At 37.8% G+C, this 18,400-nt stretch overlaps 1 protein-coding gene across 1 annotated transcript in view; it reads left to right on the top strand.

Moving 5' to 3' along the window:
* Nucleotides 1-18,400, top strand: part of CPAMD8 (C3 and PZP like alpha-2-macroglobulin domain containing 8) — a 276,510-nt gene that overhangs the window by 125,836 nt on the left and 132,274 nt on the right. The window contains exons 16-18 of the mRNA XM_053702891.1: nt 6,235-6,384; nt 11,002-11,163; nt 11,281-11,423. Coding sequence (XP_053558866.1) covers nt 6,235-6,384; nt 11,002-11,163; nt 11,281-11,423 — 455 coding nt within the window. The remainder of the gene's footprint in view (nt 1-6,234; nt 6,385-11,001; nt 11,164-11,280; nt 11,424-18,400) is intronic.

An 18,400-nucleotide genomic window follows, 5' to 3' on the forward strand; every position in this document is an offset into this window, starting at 1 on the left:
AAGAATTGTGCTTATGGACACCTCCTTTTATTTAGAAGAATCTTATAGACTGCTACACGACCAAACAACATATACAAAACTTAGACTAAATCCCATAAAAAAATCAAATAGAAAAACTAGGAGATCTTCTAAAACAAGCCCTGGACTTAGGATTACTAACAAAAAACGAATTTGATTTTCTCAATATCAAAAACCCTATTACTCCTACATTTTACATACTTCCTAAAATTCATAAAAATCTGACAAGACCCCCCGGACGACCCATCATATCCGGTATAGGATCCCTTGCTTCAAACCTTTCACAATATGTTGATTTCTTTTTGCAAACTTATGTTACACAATTGCCATCTTATCTCAAAGACTCTACCCAATTACTAAATGCTCTGAAAACGTTATCCTGGAAAGATAACTACCTCTTAGTGACATGCGATGTCAACTCTCTTTATACTAACATTGATCACCAAAAAGGTATAAAAGCCACCAAATTTTTCCTAGACAAAGATCCCGATTTGATAAGGAACAAAATAAATTTCTATTAAACTGCATTAACTTCATATTATACAATATTTCTTTACTTTTCAATGAAGAAATCTATTTACAACATAGAGGTACTGCAATGGGCACAAGGTTCGTCCCCAGTTATGCAAATTTATTTATGGGATATTTTGAAAACTACTATATTAATTCTAGTCCCTGGGGGGCGAACCTTGTGCTCTATTACCGTTATATAGATGACCTATTCATCATCTGGAAGGGTGAACCAGAACTATTAGAACTCTTTTTAGAAGATTTAAATAACAACACACTAGGTCTCAGTTTCACCCATGAATTTAGTACCAATAAAATCCACTTTCTAGACATAGAAATTGAAATAATAGATAAGACAATCACAACAAAGACATTCTTCAAAAAAACTGACGCAAATAACTATATACATAACAGCTGTCACTTAACCAAATGGAAAACAAATATCCCTAAAAATCAATTTATCAGAATTAGGAAAAACTGCTCAGATATTAATCAATACTCCATACAATCTGAAACACTAACACAAAGGTTCAAAGAAAAGAAATATAACCCTCAATTTCTAGAAAAAACTAAATTAGAAGTCCAAGAAATGAATAGAGATCAGATACTTAAACCTAAACCAAAAGTATGTTCCAACTCAAGAACAGACGATCCCCTGTTCGTACCTTTCATAACACAATTCAACTCACAACATTATGAGATAAAAAAAATCTTTAACAAACATTGGCATTACATAAAACAGGACCAAATTCTAGGACACAGAATGAAAAATAGACCTGATATTATTTTTAAGAAAGCTAAAAACCTAAAAATTTTAATTTCACTTTTAACCTACTCCATTTTTAACCTACTTTTGAAGTTCCAAATAGCTAATTCGTTATACACGAAAACGATCCCCAAAAGTGTATATATATAAATATTATAGTCTATAGAATATCTTAAGTACAACTTCTAGCGAAATATAAGATTTTTTATTTTTTTATGTACACACACTTATTAATTCTAATCGAATCTCTATTTATTATGTCACATCTATTGTTTATAGATTTATTTTAACAAAATAATTTTTTAGAGTAACAGATCTATTGCCAAAAATGTATAGTAAATGCTTACAGAGTTAAGTGCAATCAAGGTATGAACCGGTTGTATCACTAATTTCCACTGACAAAACGACCTCGCTGATAGGTCAATACAATTCCAAATTATCCAATGAGGTCACACTCACACCTTTTTAAATTGAACACAAACACACCCAGGGCATCTTGATAAAGGCCAAAGCCGAAACGCGTAGATTTGCCCTCCTGAGTGTGCACCAAATTACCCGTGGACTAGCAATCGGGTACCGACCAGCCAACCTGTCAGAAGCCTTGAGTTGGTAACACAGCCATTGCGACCTATAAAACATTTTAGGCGCTCATTTCCAGACTGCTCATTTCCAGACGGCTCAACAACTTCACTCGTAATCAGAAACCTGAAACTCCAGCAAATCCTACTAAGGCACACAGTTTCAGAGTTTGTATGATAACCGCTAAGATTACAGACTACACTTTATGCTGGTAAGCACCCGAAAAGATTTTGCCTCTAATACTACTCAACTTTAAGGCTTTGAGACTCCTGCAAACCCTACGGAGAAAAACCACCTACAATCTTCTTTGAGGGTAAACAGTCTCAGCAATCGATCTAAACAGTATCCATCTAAAACTGAAACTCCTGCAAACCTCAAGGAGGTATATAGTTTCAGCTTCTTCAAAAAGAGACATTGTTGCCATCGGATAATCTCTTCTACACACAGGCTCTGAGATCGTTCCAGCCAAAGAAAAACACTGTGTCAGTCATAGACTGAAAGAAAAAAACATTGAGTCTGTTCAACTACTACAAAATCTTTATCCAAGCCTTACACTGAAACGATCCAACAGAGGCTTCCTCTTAATGAATTATCGCTATCACTAACAGCAACGTTCTTTTTCATTTTCATCTACCATAAAGGCTGAGCATTTTAAACCAATCAGATACCTTACAATACGGTATCTGCCAGCTGACCTAAAAGATTGGTAAATCGGAAATCTCTCCCAAATGTGAGTACCCATAAATGTACAGCCCAACTTTAACAAGATAGAAATCACAAGTGCGACCTTAAATAAGAACATTCATTTACTTAAATTTTCTCCAAATTAAAGGAGCATTATCTTTGTTCTTTCTGAAATATTACTAAAGTGCAATACGAGACTTTCTCAAGACACACCTTTTCCATTGAACTTTATAAGTGAGATTATATCTCCATCCAGAAAAGCGCTTTTATCCTGTGATTTATTATTTTTTGTTTTACTATTTACTATTTTTTAAATTAGAAAGAGTTTGTTTTGCTACTAAAAATACTGTACTGTTAATATCTGTATTAACCAAACTACTTATAAGTTATATGGTATTAAAGCTCTATACCTTTGTTTTAATGTGATTTTATATCTCACTGCTTATGTAACGGATATCAGTATCCACACCAATAAATATATATTTTTTTATATACATTATTATTTCTTCATCCCTATTAAGTTAGCACTATATAATATCTAGAAAATTGTTATCACATTATAGCTCCCCTTATTTGACACATTTTTTCTCAATGTAGCTTGCTCCTGCTCTGTCTAGTAATGGCGCGGTCGGGCCGGGCTGTTACTGGACAGCTGGCCAGATGCGCTCTGAGGAAAAACCAGACCCGCACAGTAGAGCACAGAGGGCGGGTCTGAAAAACCCTCTTTTTTTAATAAAAAATGCCCGGCAATATTAGGTTACATAAAGCTAGCACTAATATAATGTTATATAATTCTGCACTATGTGCAGAATTATATAACATTATTTTCTAGGTTTACTGGCCCTTTAAATACAACAATTTGGATGGTTTTATATTAACACAATGAAGTATTTGGGTATCAAAAAAATATGAAATTGTTATTTGCAAACATCTTGAATTGATTTCTAAGTGAAAACAAATTAGGCATTGCTTATCAATAATGAAAAAAATAACCATCATTTTTTACTTTGGATATGGACTTGTATCTTTTGTTTCCATGAATGTATTTGGAAACGCCCCCATTACAATTCTGCAATACCCCTGTATCTTATATTTTGTTTGTTTTTTGTTTTATTTTTTCATGTGTTTTACATTTTCTTGTTATATTGTTTGTTGAAATTAAGAAGTTAAATAAATCAAATGTCTGTTCTTCTAATGAATATGAAAGGCTAGAGCCGAGATGTTGTTTTGCAAAAGAAGCAAGATGATGTTTTGCATGGGGATTGTGATGGATTGTAAAAAGGGATCATAGATTCCATGAGTAGCTTATGATCTTTTCACAACACAATTTATTTTTTACTCCAATGGGCCGATGTTTCAAGCTCTGTATGTATGATGTCCTTTGTTTCCGGCGAGCCTTCAGGCTTGCCAGAAACAGAAGTTTTGAATCCGCGGTCTATGATATTTTATGATATGAGAACACTTTTTAAATTTATTTTCCTTTCTGTTTTTGGATTTTGAAAAAAAAAAAACTTTGATAAAATGTTTAATTAAAATACAACCAACCTCTATCTCTTTGTTCAGGAAATGCTATGGGATAATTTATCAGAACAAAATAATTTTGTTTTGTTCCCAGTGTATAGGTTGCTAAAAATCGGGGAGGGAACACAAATTTTTTATTTTTTTTATTTTTTAGCAGCCCTTTTATCTCTGGTACAAGCAGCTTGACAGGGGGAATCGGATCACTGTAATCTGCACCCATCACATTATCTGCATGTTAACTGCTGCAGAATCAACAATATTCATTTTTTATTGACACCACTTTTTTCATTATTGGTTTGCATTAAAAAAGGCCCTGTATTCAGCACGTGTACGTCTTGTTTTTGCTGATCACAATCCAAACCCTTAATAATTATCAGCAATGTTTGAGGGTAAATTTTTTATTTTTTATTTATTTCACAGCAAAAAGTACTTCCCAGACACCGCTTATTGCCTTATCATTAGGTACCCCACAACGTTTTCAGTCTAATAAATGCACATATGTATTGCAAGCAAGAAAAAGGGAGCCATAATCAGAGACCAGCACAAATATTTCCCAGGGGATAGGGATATTAGTACAAGTGAGATAAAAGTATTATTGCTGCTGCTATAATGAGAACACGTGAGAATCTTGATCCCTCATATCCCTCATATCCCTAGATTCAAACAACACAAAAATACAGGGTAAAAATGATTACAGCGCTGAAATAGTAAGTTCTATAGAATGATTCAAGCATAGGAAATTAAATATTTGTGCAACAAGATCTTAATGAAAGCAATATCTCCAATTATATGTAGTCAAGACAATGCTTCTGAATGGAATAGGCATAGAATATGGCAGGAAAGTAGTAAATATCAATTGGTGTGAGTTAGCCATACAAGGAAGCAAAGTGCATACTCACAGGACTTAATATCAATCATATGAGATAAGTAGTGGCGACCAAGGGAGAGGGAAAACCGTCCCACATTCGATCTGCTTCAATGCCTCCAATCGTTGTAGAAACTTCTCAGTGTTTAACAGGATACAAGGTGAAGTAATGTAGATCTGCTTAAAGAGAGAAAAACACTAAAATAGTGTAATTTGTTTTTATATAGACTATAAAAATACAGACAATTACACTCACGTAGCAGCCCTCAACATATTATGAGGTATATGTATGGTATGTATGTTTGTTAATGGTCCAAGATGTAAAGTCCCGTATAATGAAAGAACAGGACAATAGCCATGTTATTGCGTGACCCCACCGTAGGTCCTTACGCGTTTCAAAGTAACTAACGTCTTCATCTTTAATCTTTAACAAACTACTCCTGTGCATGATTACCACTTAAGTCAAGGCTATTAACAGGCAATGTAAACACAGCCAGCAGAAGAAATTACACTCTTGTGGCTAGATTACAAGTCGTGCGCTGACTGCTGCGCATGTGTGATATGTTTTTTTTTTAGGCTCCCTCAAGCCGTCTTCAGCCTCGCTAGCCTAACCAGTCCTTATGTTATTAAATAGTGTTTAATAACATAAGGACTGGTGAGGATAGCGAGGCTGAAGATGCTCGAGGGAGCCTAAGAAAAAAACATATCACACGTGCGCTGCAGTCAGCACGCGACTTGTAATCTAGACGTTGGTAGGGTGTAAAAGAGATAACTAATAAAATGTCAATTTCTAATTGTTCTGTGCTTTGGTTTACAAACAGATATAAGATAAGGGAGCAAGTGTGTGTACACAACGTGATAACATAAGTAGATCTCATTTTACCTGCAATCTCAACCCATTTCAATAGGCTGTGGTTTCAATGCACAAAACCAGCAATTTGATATACATAAATAAACCTGAAAATGCAATTTCTTATACATTCTATACTCTGCAGCTGGTATACCAAGTCATTGGAAATACATCAAGGGAAAACCAATTTTACAGTGTATACTGTCCCTTTAAGCTTGTTTAATATTCTATGCAAACCCTTGTATACCTTTAAATCTGTAAGTGTCTACAATCAACTGAGCTCTTTGCATATTTGTGAGGCAACCAACTTTGTTACCTCTTTTTGCCCAATTTAATCCTACAGACACATTATATTTCATTCTATTATTACATTTAACCTTTACATGTAATTTAAGATGCAATTTAAAGCTTTATTTTAAAAATTATCCTTACTTTTCTCAGGTATCCATAATCCTCTCCTCTAATGAAACCAGACCTGGGGATATAGTAGATATAAAAGTTAAGTCTACTGGAGCAAGCTGTGTGTGTGTCTCCACCGTGGATAAGAGTGTATATTTACTAAGGAACGGTTTTCAAATCACTCCAGAACAGGTAAGTTTTTTTTGTGTGCAATACAGTGCTTTATATATGCTTCGACTTACTTTGACTATTATTTAATAAACTCATTCCATTTTTTTTATTGTGTTGTTATATCGCGGTATATAACACCACCATGTTCTGCAGTGCAATGTCCAAAATGACAGAATAACATAATATCTACTTAAAACAATTATATAAATTGTGAAGGGTTAAAGGGAATTGCTTGTCAATTACAATGTGTAATTTAATACTATCTCTATACAAGGCGGGTAGGCTTTAAACTTGTATACTAAAATACGTGATCATAACAGGTGAGGCCATAGGTGGACAAGCTGAGCTGAAAGACCAGAGAAATGTGTTAACATAGTAAGGATACAACTCTTAAAGGGACATTAAACACTAAATAAATGCTAGATAGAATGATGCATTCAAAGAAAAGATTAGTTTGAGAATAACATGTAGATGTATTTTTTAAAGTTTCATTAGTTTTTTAAATAGTGACAAAATAAGTGTACATTTTTAGTGTCTATAAGACAATGGGAGCTGCCATGTTGTAACTTAGGTTACCTTCTCTGCTATGGCCAATTAGGGACTGTTATAAATAGGTCACTAGAATGGGAAGCCAATGGCTGTGTGGAATATAACGGTGTTCTGCACCTCCATTTCTAACAGGAACTGAAAAGCTCACAATTTCAGAATGGAATTACAGAAAAAGGGTGCAAAATAAATAATGAAAGTATATTGCAGAATTGTTCTCATATATAAAGTTTATCATTTTATGTTACCATCTCAGTGTTTAATGTCCCTTTAAAGCTCAAAGCGAAAAAACAAGGCAAGGGTTTCTACTGAATTTTGAAGTAGAAAAAAAATGATCGGCAGATATGTATGTTATGATAAACAGAGAAAAGAGAGAAGGTGGGACATGAAAAGGGGGGGGGGGACATTATGAAGAAATATTAGAAGAGAAACATGAGAATATGATATTATTAAAGAATTTGTACAATAGGGTCAAATACTCAATAGACAGTTGGCGGCATGAACAAGGATGAAAGATGCCCTAATGTGAAGAATTTAAATGGCAAAACAACTTGTTAAATACATTTAAATTCTCATTTAAATAAAGAAAACTTTGAGAGGCTTTAATTAAAAAGCTAAAAAAAATATAAATATGCATACTTCCATTAATTTGGATAATGGCAATGACATAATCACAGTGTTTAGTGGTCTTATAACATCAGATAATAATGTTTGTACCTTGGTTGCTATGTAGCTAGGTATACTGATAAAGCTGCATCCAGGTGGATTCTTTCACCACCCTGCCATCCAGGTGGATTCCGAAAAAGGCAGGGTGGTGAAAGAATCCATCAGGTGGATTCTTTCACCACCCCTTTTGCTCTCTCTCCCCCCCCTCTCTTTTGCTCTCTCTCCCCCCTCTTTTGCTCTCTCTCCCCCCTCTCTTTTGCTCTCTCTCTGCCCTATATTTTGCTCTCTCACCCCCCTCTCTTTTGCTCTCTCTCCCCCTCTCTTATGCTCTCTCTCTCCCCTCTCTTATGCTCTCTCTCTCCCCCCTCTCTTTTGCTCTCCCTTTCCCCCTCTCTTTTGCTCTGTCTTCCCTCTGTTTTGCTCTCTCTCCCCCTCTCTTTTGCTCTCTCTTCCCTCTCTTTTGCTCCCTCTCCCTCCTCTCTTTTGCTCTCTCTCCCCCCCCTCTTTTTCTCTCTCCCCCCTCTTTTGCGCTCTCTCCCCTCTCTCTTTTGCTCACTCTCCACCTTCTCTTTTGCTCTCTCTCCCCCCTCTTTTGCTCTCTCTCTCCCCTCTAGTTTGCTCTCTCTCCCCTCTCTTTTGCTCTCTCTCTCCCCTCTCTTTTGATCTCTCTCTCTCCACTCTCTTTTGCTCGCTCTCTCCCCTCTCTTTTGCTATCTCGCTCCCCTCTTTTGCTCTCTCTCCCATCTTTTGCTCTCTCTCTCTCCCCTCTCTTTTGCTCTCTTTCTCCCCCTCTCTTTTGCTCTCCCTCTCCGCCCTCTCTTTTACTCTCCCTCTTCCCCCTCTCTTTTGCTCTCCCTCTCCCCCCTCTCTTTTGCTCTCCCTCTCCCCTCTAGTTTGCTCTCTCTCCCCTCTCTTTTGCTCTCTCTCTCCCCTCTCTTTTGATCTCTCTCTCCACTCTCGTTTGCTCGCTCTCTCCACTCTCTTTTGCTATCTCGCTCCCCTCTTTTGCTCTCTCTCCCATCTTTTGCTCTCTCTCTCTCCCCTCTCTTTTGCTCTCTTTCTCCACTCTCTTTTGCGCTCTCTCTCCTCTCTTTTGCTCTCTCTCTCCCCTCTCTTTTGCTCTCTCTCTTCCCCCTCTTTTGCTCTCTCTCTCCCCTCTCATTTGTTATCTCTCTCCCCTCTCTTTTGCTCTCTCTCCCTCCTTTCTTTTGCTCTCTCTCCCCCTCTCTTTTGCTCTCTCCCCTCTCTCTTTTGCTCTCTCTCCCCTCTCTCTTTTGCTCTCTCTCCCCCCTCTTTTTCTCGCTCTCTCCCCCTCTCTTTTGCTCTCCCTCTCCCCTCTCTCTTTTGCTCTCCCTCTCCCCCCTCTCTTTTGCTCTCCCTCTCCCCCCTCTTTTGCTCGCTCTCTCTCCCCTCTCTTTTGCTCTCTCTCTCCCCTCTCTTTTGCTTGCTCTCTCCCCTCTCTTTTGCTCACTTTTTCCCTCCTTTTGCTCTTTCTCTCCCTTTTCTTTTGCTATCTCTCTCCCCTCTATTTTGCTCTCTCCCCTCTCTTTTGTGCCCTCTCCTCTCTTTTGCTCTCTCTCTTCCCTCTATTTTGCTCTCTCTCCCCCCTCTTTTGCTCTCTCTCTCCCCTCTCATTTGCTATCTCTCTCCCCTCTCTTTTACGCTCTCTCTCACCTCTTTTTCTCTCTCTCTCCCCTCTTTTGCTCTCTCCCCTCTCTTCCGCTCTATCTCTCCCCTCTCTTTTGCTCTCTCTCTCCCCTCTCTTTTGTGATCTCTCTCCCCCCCTCTTTTGCTCTCTCTCTCTCTTTTTTGTTTTTTGCATTAGGGCACACTCACTCCCTCCCCTTCCCTGCTGAGCCGCCCACCCGCCACCCCCCCACACCTCCCGCCGGCACCAGCAGAGGATTGTTACAGACGGTGACACACACAGTGTCACCATCTGTAACGATCAGGTATCTGGCCTCATATGGAGGTGGAGCACTGATTGCGCACCAGCTCCATATGCGGCAGATGCCTGAAGCTTCAGACGCTCCAGCACTCAGCTGTTATGTTACAGCTGAGAGTTGGAGCCTCTGAAGCTGTCTCGCCTGAGGTGGCTGCGCAAGTATCCAACATTCCTTTGAGGATGCGTGCGCAACTGCCGACGGTGACGGACACGTTACAAACGCGATTATAGTTTAGATAAATACACATATATACACAGACACCCCCCCCCACACACATATATATATATATATATATATATATATATATATATATACACACATATCCATATTTAGACATGTATATGTATGTATCTATATGTTAAAGCCCTTTGTCTGCCCTTATAACTTTTCTGAAACAAAAAAGAAAGGGCGCCTCCTAGTGTAGCCAATTTAAATATGGATAGATAGAATCAAATGTAGATTTTATACTCACATATAGTGAAGGCAAAGATAATGCCTAGGTAAGCAGTCTGGAAACTTAGCAGTGTCCCAGTTGACTGTGCACCAAATGCAAGGGCAGCTCCTCTTAAATGGTTAATGTAGCAGTCTGAAAAAATGGAATGGTATACAGAGGGCGACTCCTAGTGCAGATTAGTTAGTACAGTACTTTCCCACCAACTTATCCCTTCAGAGAGATACTCACACAGTATGAAGCACACTATAGTGCTAATGAGACAAGCTGGGTATATTGCAGTGGCCCAGCGCACATATCACTCTGGCAAGCAATGGATAGATGTTGAGAATGGAAGATAGGAGACTTCAGAAGTATATCAAAGTATTTTATGTAATAATGAATAAATGAACAAAAATGAATAAAAATGAAACTCTGTTTCCTCAGGCAAGTCATTAACTTGACTTGCCTGAGGAAACAGAGTGGTCAGCTCTGAGAAACGCGTAGCGTGTTTTACTGATTGTTTTTATTTGTTCATTTATTCATTTTTACATAAAATACTTTGATATACTTCTGAAGTCTCCTATCTTCCATTCTCAACATCTATCCATTGCTTGCCAGAGTGATATGTGCGCTGGGCCACTGCAATATACCCAGCTTGTCTCATTAGCACTATAGTGTGCTTCATACTGTGTGAGTATCTCTCTGAAGGGATAGGTTGGTGGGAAAGTACTGTACTAACTAATCTGCACTAGGAGTCACCCTTTGTATACCATTCCTTATAACTTTTCTGTTCAATTTTTATGAATAATTTTTATTAGATAGTGTTTTTATGAGTGTAGCTGTACTTTGTAATGTGTTTTTGAAGTGTTTTGTAAATGGCGACTGCGCTCCAGCAATCACATTTACTTTCAACTTGTAATACGAGAGGTAAACCTGACGCGTGCAAACACCCGCGATAAACCTCTTTTTGCTCATGCATAACTTGTAATCTGGCCCATTATTGGTTCAGAGGCTGATATTTTTATTGTTCTATTGTGCATTCTACAGATATTTCTTGAGCTGTCAGAGTTTGATGTCACAGATGCATATGGGTCAGGAAAGGATGATGGACACTTCTGGTGGCCAGGTCTGGGTTCCCAGAGAAAAAGGCGTTCCTCTGTGTTTCCCTGGCATTGGGATATCACCAAAGATGCAAGGTTTGCTTTCACGGTGAGGAAAGGTGCAGAAAGAAAAAGGCCCGTTTGGAGGGGGGGGGTTGATTTTAAGAGAGTATGAATAATTAAATATTGAAAAGCAAATTAAATGCTATTAACATGATGTTTACAGGAGACAGGAATAGTAGTAATGACAGATATTGTGAGTCTGAACCATCGTCAGAGTGGAGGAATGTACACAGACGAGGCCGTTCCAGCTTTCCAGCCACATACAGGAACTCTGATGGGATCTTCACACACCAGGATTGCTCCTCGGTGAGAAACTAAATCATTGCTAAAGCTTCTCAGCTTAAAAAAATATTGGCTACATTACGAGTTTTGCATTAATAGCTGCACAGTAATAACTTGCAAGTTATTGTCACCACTCACTTGCCTACAGTGCTGGTATTACAGGTTTACAAAAACCCGGCGTTAGCAGGCAAAAAGTAAGCATAGAGCAAAATTGAGCTCCATACTGCACTTCCATAACAGCGCTGCGGTGAGCTGGTTTTATGTGCTCGTGCACGATTTCCCCATAGACATCAATGGGGAGAGCCGGCTGAAAAAAAGTCTAACACCTGCAATAAAGGAGCGTAAAGCTCCGTAACGCCGCCCCATTGATTCCTATGGGGAAAGAAAATGTATGTTTACATTTAACACCCTAACATATACCCCGAGTCTAAACACCCCTTAATCTTACACTTATTAACCTCTAATCTGCCGCCCCCGACATCGCCGACACCTACATTATACTTATTAAACCCTAATCTCCCGCCCCCAATGTTGCCGCAACCTACCTACACTTATTAACCCCTAATCTGCCGCCCCCAACGTCGCTGCCACTATACTAAATTTATTAACCCCTAAACCTAACCCTAAGTCTAACCCTAACCCTAACACCCACTAACTTTAATGTAATTAAAATAAATCTAAATGAAACCTATTATTAATAACTAATTAATTCCTATTTAAAACTAAATACCTGTAAAATAAACCCTAAGCTAGCTACAATATAACTTATTTCACAGGCAAGTTTGTATTTATTTCAACTAGGTAAAATAGTTAGAAATAGTTATTAACTATTTACTAACTACCTAGCTAAAATAAATACAAATTTACCTGTCAAATAAAACCTAACCTGTCTTACACTAACACCTAACCTTACACTACAATTAAATAAATTACATAAATTAAATACAATTAACTAAATTACAAAAACAAACAAACACTAAATTACACAAAATAATAATAAAAAATTTAGCAGATATTTAAACTAATTACACCTAATCTAATAGCCCAATAAAAAAATAAAAAAGCCCCCTCAAAATAAAAAAACCCTATTCTAAATTAAACTACCAATAGCCCTTAAAAGGGCCTTTTGTGGGGCATTGCCCGAAAAAAATCAGCTCTTTTACCTGTAAAAAAAATACAAACAACCCCCCAACAGTAAAACCCACCACCAACACAACCAACCCCCTAAATAAAATCCTAACTAAAAAACCTAAGCTACCCATTGCCCTGAAAATGGCATTTGGATGGGCATTGCCCTTAAAAGGGCATTTAGCTCTTTTTCCGCCCAAAACCCTAATCTAAAAATAAAACCCACCCAATAAACCCTTAAAAAAGCCTAACACTAACCCCCGAAGATTCACTTGCAGTTTTTGAAGACCCGACATCCATCCTCAACGAAGCCTGTAGAAGGCCTCAATGAAGCGGCAGAAGTCTTCATCCAACCGGGTAGAAGTCTTCATCCAGACGGCATCTTCTATCTTCGTCCATCCGGCGCAGAGCGGGTCCATCTTCAAGACATCCGGCGCGGAGCATCCTCTTTAATCGACGTCTTCTTGAACAATGAAGGTTCCTTTAAATAACTTCATCCAAGAATTCTATCAGCCAATCGGAATTAAAGGTGAAAAAATCCTATTGGCTGATGCCAATCAGCCAATAGAATGCGAGCTCAATCCTATTGGCTGATTGGATTTTTTCACCTTTAATTCTGATTGGCTGATAGAATTCTATCAGCCAATCGGAATTCAAGGGACGCCATCTTTGATGACGTCATTTAAAGGAACCTTCATTGTTCAAGAAGACGTTGATTGAAGAGGATACTCCGCGCCGGATGTCTTGAAGATAGACCCGTTCCGCGCCAGATGAATAAGATAGAAGATGCCGTCTAGATGAAGACTTCTGCCCGGTTGGATGAAGACTTCTGCCCGGTTGGATGAAGACTTCTGCCGCTTCGTTGAGGACTTCTGCCGGCTTCATTGAGAATGGATGTCGGGTCTTCAAAAACTGTAAGTGGATCTTTGGGGGTTAGTGTTAGACTTTTTTAAGGGTATATTGGGTGGGTTTGATTTTTAGATTAGGGTTTTGGGGCAAAAAAAGAGCTAAATGTCCTTTTAAGGGCAATGCCCATCCAAATGCCCTTTTCAGGGCAATGGGTAGCTTAGATTTTTTAGTTAGGATTTTATTTGGGGGGTTGGTTGTGTGGGTGGTGGGTTTTACTTTTGGGGGGTTGTTTGTATTTTTTTTACAGCTGATTTCTTTGGGGCAATGCCCCACAATGCCCCACAAAAGGTCCTTTTAAGGGCTATTGGTAGTTTAGTTTAGGATAGGTTTTTTTTTATTTGGGGGGGGGGGATTTTTTATTTTGATAGGGCTATTAGATTAGGTGTAATTAGTTTAAATATCTGATAATTTATTTTTTTATTTTGTGTAATTTAGTGTTTTGTTTTTTTTGTAATTAAGTTAATTGTATTTAATTTATTTAATTGTAGTGTAAGGTTAGGTGTTAGTGTAAGACAGGTTAAGTTTTATTTTACAGGTAAATTTGTATTTATTTTAACTAGGTAGTTAGTAAATAGTTAATAACTATTTAGTAACTATTCTACCTAGTTAAAATAAATACAAATTTGCCTGTGAAATAAAAATAAAACCTAAGCTACCTACAATGTAACTATTAGTTATATTGTAGCTAGCTTAGGGTTTATTTTACAGGTAAGTATTTATTTTTAAATAGGAATTATTTCGTTATTAATAGTAGGTTTTATTTAGATTTATTTTAATTACATTAAAGTTAGTGGGTGTTAGGGTTAGGGTTAGATTTAGGGTTAGGTTTAGGGGTTAATAAATTTAGTATAGTGTCAGCGATGGGGGCAGCAGATTAGGGGTTAATAATATTTAACTAGTGTTTGCGATGCTGGAGTGCGGCGGTTTAGGGGTTAATATGTTTAGTGTTTGCGATGCGGGAGGGCCTCGGTTTAGGGATTAATAGGTAGTTTATGATTGTTAGTGTAATTTTTAGTGTTTGCGATGCGGGAGGGCCTCGGTTTAGGGATTAATAGGTAGTTTATGATTGTTAGTGTAATTTTTAGCACTTTAGTTTTGAGTTTTATGTTACAGCTTTGTAGCGTAAAACTCCTAACTACTGTCTTTCAGTTTACGGTATGGATCTTGAAGTTTTAGGCTGTACCGGCGCAAAGGAAGTCCCATTGAAAAATAATTTTTTGAAAGCTGCAGTAGTTACGTTGTGTTACGGCCAAATAAGTGTGCGCTGCCCCTAAACCTGCCAAACCTGTAATACCAGCGGGTAGTGAAAAAGAGCCTTAACGCTGCTTTTTCACTCATACCGCAAAACTCGTAATCTAGCCGTATGTTATTATTCTTCTTTATTGTACAGAGTTAATAGAATCTTTAAGTAATTTGAATGTAATGTAAATTAATCTTGGCAGGTTTCATCAAACATATAGAAGACATCTTCTGTGAATAAATGAACATTCTAAATAATGTTAGAAATGTGAAGTTTAAGTTAACATAAAAACATGTTTATATATATATATATATATATATATATATATATATATATATATATATATATATATATATACAGGGAGTGCAGAATTATTAGGCAAGTTGTATTTTTGAGGATTAATTTTATTATTGAACAACAACCATGTTCTCAATGAACCCAAAAAACTCATTAATATCAAAGCTGAATAGTTTTGGAAGTAGTTTTTAGTTTGTTTTTAGTTATAGCTATTTTAGGGGGATATCTGTGTGTGCAGGTGACTATTACTGTGCATAATTATTAGGCAACTTAACAAAAAACAAATATATACCCATTTCAATTATTTATTTTTACCAGTGAAACCAATATAACATCTCAACATTCACAAATATACATTTCTGACATTCAAAAACAAAACAAAAACAAATCAGTGACCAATATAGCCACCTTTCTTTGCAAGGACACTCAAAAGCCTGCCATCCATGGATTCTGTAAGTGTTTTGATCTGTTCACCATCAACATTGCGTGCAGCAGCAACCACAGCCTCCCAGACACTGTTCAGAGCGGTGTACTGTTTTCCCTCCTTGTAAATCTCACATTTGATGATGGACCACAGGTTCTCAATGGGGTTCAGATCAGGTGAACAAGGAGGCCATGTCATTAGATTTTCTTCTTTTATACCCTTTCTTGCCAGCCACGCTGTGGAGTACTTGGACGCGTGTGATGGAGCATTGTCCTGCATGAAAATCATGTTTTTCTTGAAGGATGCAGACTTCTTCCTGTACCACTGCTTGAAGAAGGTGTCTTCCAGAAACTGGCAGTAGGACTGGGAGTTGAGCTTGACTCCATCCTCAACCCGAAAAGGCCCCACAAGCTCATCTTTGATGATACCAGCCCAAACCAGTACTCCACCTCCACCTTGCTGGCGTCTGAGTCGGACTGGAGCTCTCTGCCCTTTACCAATCCAGCCACGGGCCCATCCATCTGGCCCATCAAGACTCACTCTCATTTCATCAGTCCATAAAACCTTAGAAAAATCAGTCTTGAGATATTTCTTGGCCCAGTCTTGACGTTTCAGCTTGTGTGTCTTGTTCAGTGGTGGTCGTCTTTCAGCCTTTCTTACCTTGGCCATGTCTCTGAGTATTGCACACCTTGTGCTTTTGGGCACTCCAGTGATGTTGCAGCTCTGAAATATGGCCAAACTGGTGGCAAGTGGCATCTTGGCAGCTGCACGCTTGACTTTTCTCAGTTCATGGGCAGTTATTTTGCGCCTTGGTTTTTCCACACGCTTCTTGCGACCCTGTTGACTATTTTGAATGAAACGCTTGATTGTTCGATGATCACGCTTCAGAAGCTTTGCAATTTTAAGAGTGCTGCATCCCTCTGCAAGATATCTCACTATTTTTGACTTTTCTGAGCCTGTCAAGTCCTTCTTTTGACCCATTTTGCCAAAGGAAAGGAAGTTGCCTAATAATTATGCACACCTGATATAGGGTGTTGATGTCATTAGACCACACCCCTTCTCATTACAGAGATGCACATCACCTAATATGCTTAATCGGTAGTAGGCTTTCGAGCCTATACAGCTTGGAGTAAGACAACATGCATAAAGAGGATGATGTGGTCAAATTACTCATTTGCCTAATAATTCTGCACTCCCTGTATATATATATATATATATATATATATATATATCAAAATAACAAGAGTATTGCATTGAGCAATGATACTTTTTTATTGGACTAACTATACATTTATAAGTTGACAAGCTTTCGGAGGAATGCCTTCCTTTCTCAAGTCTGAAGCAATACTGACCAATTCAATGGAATTTACAGATTGGGGGTATATTTATCAATGTGTGAGCGGACAAGATACAAAGTAGAATTATCAATGTCTGGCGGACATGATACGTATATGCTGTCAGCATTTAGCATTTCACAAGCAGTTCTAGTGAACTGCTTGTGCAATGCCGCCCCCTGCAGATTTGCAGGCAATCGGCCGCTTGCAGGGGGTGTCAATTAGCTCGATTGTATGTGATCGGGCGGATTGATGTCCGCAGCCTCAGAGGCAGCAGACCAGTTAAGGAGCAGCGGTCTTAAGACCGCTGCTTCTTAAATCCTGTTTCCAGCGAGCCTGAAGTCTCGCGCGGAAACAGGAACATGGGGGCCTGTCTGTTCTCCTACACTGGACACTGTCTGCCTCTGTCACCTAAACCCCCCTTATGATTTTTACGACACCCCCTTCTACTTATATGACTGGTTATTCAGAATAGGGCATTCCTTCAATGACATTCACGCATACATATTCATATAATATGTACATTACTGATGAGACAAGCAGGTGTGAGTGTGCGTGTGTGTTTATCCTCGTGTGGATGGTTGAGAGCCTTGGCTGTATCTATAGTTAACTCACAATTAACTTTATTAGCTAGGGTTACAGTTACTTCAGTCTGTGGGTTCATTCCACCTGCTCCCATATATATACCTACATATGCCTATATATATGTGATTGATTACACTGAACAAGGTAACCCTCCTTTGATATACACACGTACATTTGCATAAAATAAAAATATGCATACTATTGATGAAGCATGCAGGTGTATGTGTGTATATATATATCCTCTAGCAGGTAGCATATCCTTGGACATAACTGTAATTAACCTTTACAGCTAATGCCATAGTTATTCTGACATACAGGTTCATTAGTACAATTTTTTATATACATGTATCTATATGCAATTTGATATATTTTATATGGATGTGGTTGGCGATACATATGTATATATACACTTATGTGTATCTTATCACTTATTCTCTTTTTAAGAATGAGCCTAGTTACTCAAATGGACCCATGTCTCCAATATAATATAGCACACTATATATTATGCATTGATCTAATAATGTAAGCAATTTAATAGTTAATATGAGTGATTTACAGAACCATAAACAGATGAACCATAATGATGAAATATTTTCTTTGCTATACATAGTTAATGTTTACATATGATATATAGCTGTGAGTTTGTATACAATTTTGTCTAGATATATGGGATGTTCCAATCTTTGTAATATATAGTATCCATATATTTGTTTGTTAAAGATAAATTCCGTAATGAATGACAGATGAATATAAATAAGGCAATTTGAACAAGTGGAGGAGGGAAAGATAAATACTGGAACTACATAGAAAAGTTAGGAAAAAATACCACTTTAAAAAAAAAAAGGTAGTATCGGTGCTGTCCCTTTAATTAAACATTTAGGATTCTGTAGAAAGAAGAAAGTAAGGAACTTAAATAGCACTCATTCCTGTCCTAATATAAACACTTAAAAATTAGCTTTAATAGTATGATAAAATATCAGATAACCTCTTTATTCCACTCTATACACAACACTCTACCCTGAAGACTAGCGTGTATCACTTCCCTGTTTCCTGGCCGATAGCAGGAAACGTCAGCTTCAGGTGA

The sequence above is a fragment of the Bombina bombina genome, chromosome 2 (genome assembly GCF_027579735.1).
Source record: "Bombina bombina isolate aBomBom1 chromosome 2, aBomBom1.pri, whole genome shotgun sequence".
Taxonomy (NCBI): domain Eukaryota; kingdom Metazoa; phylum Chordata; class Amphibia; order Anura; family Bombinatoridae; genus Bombina; species Bombina bombina.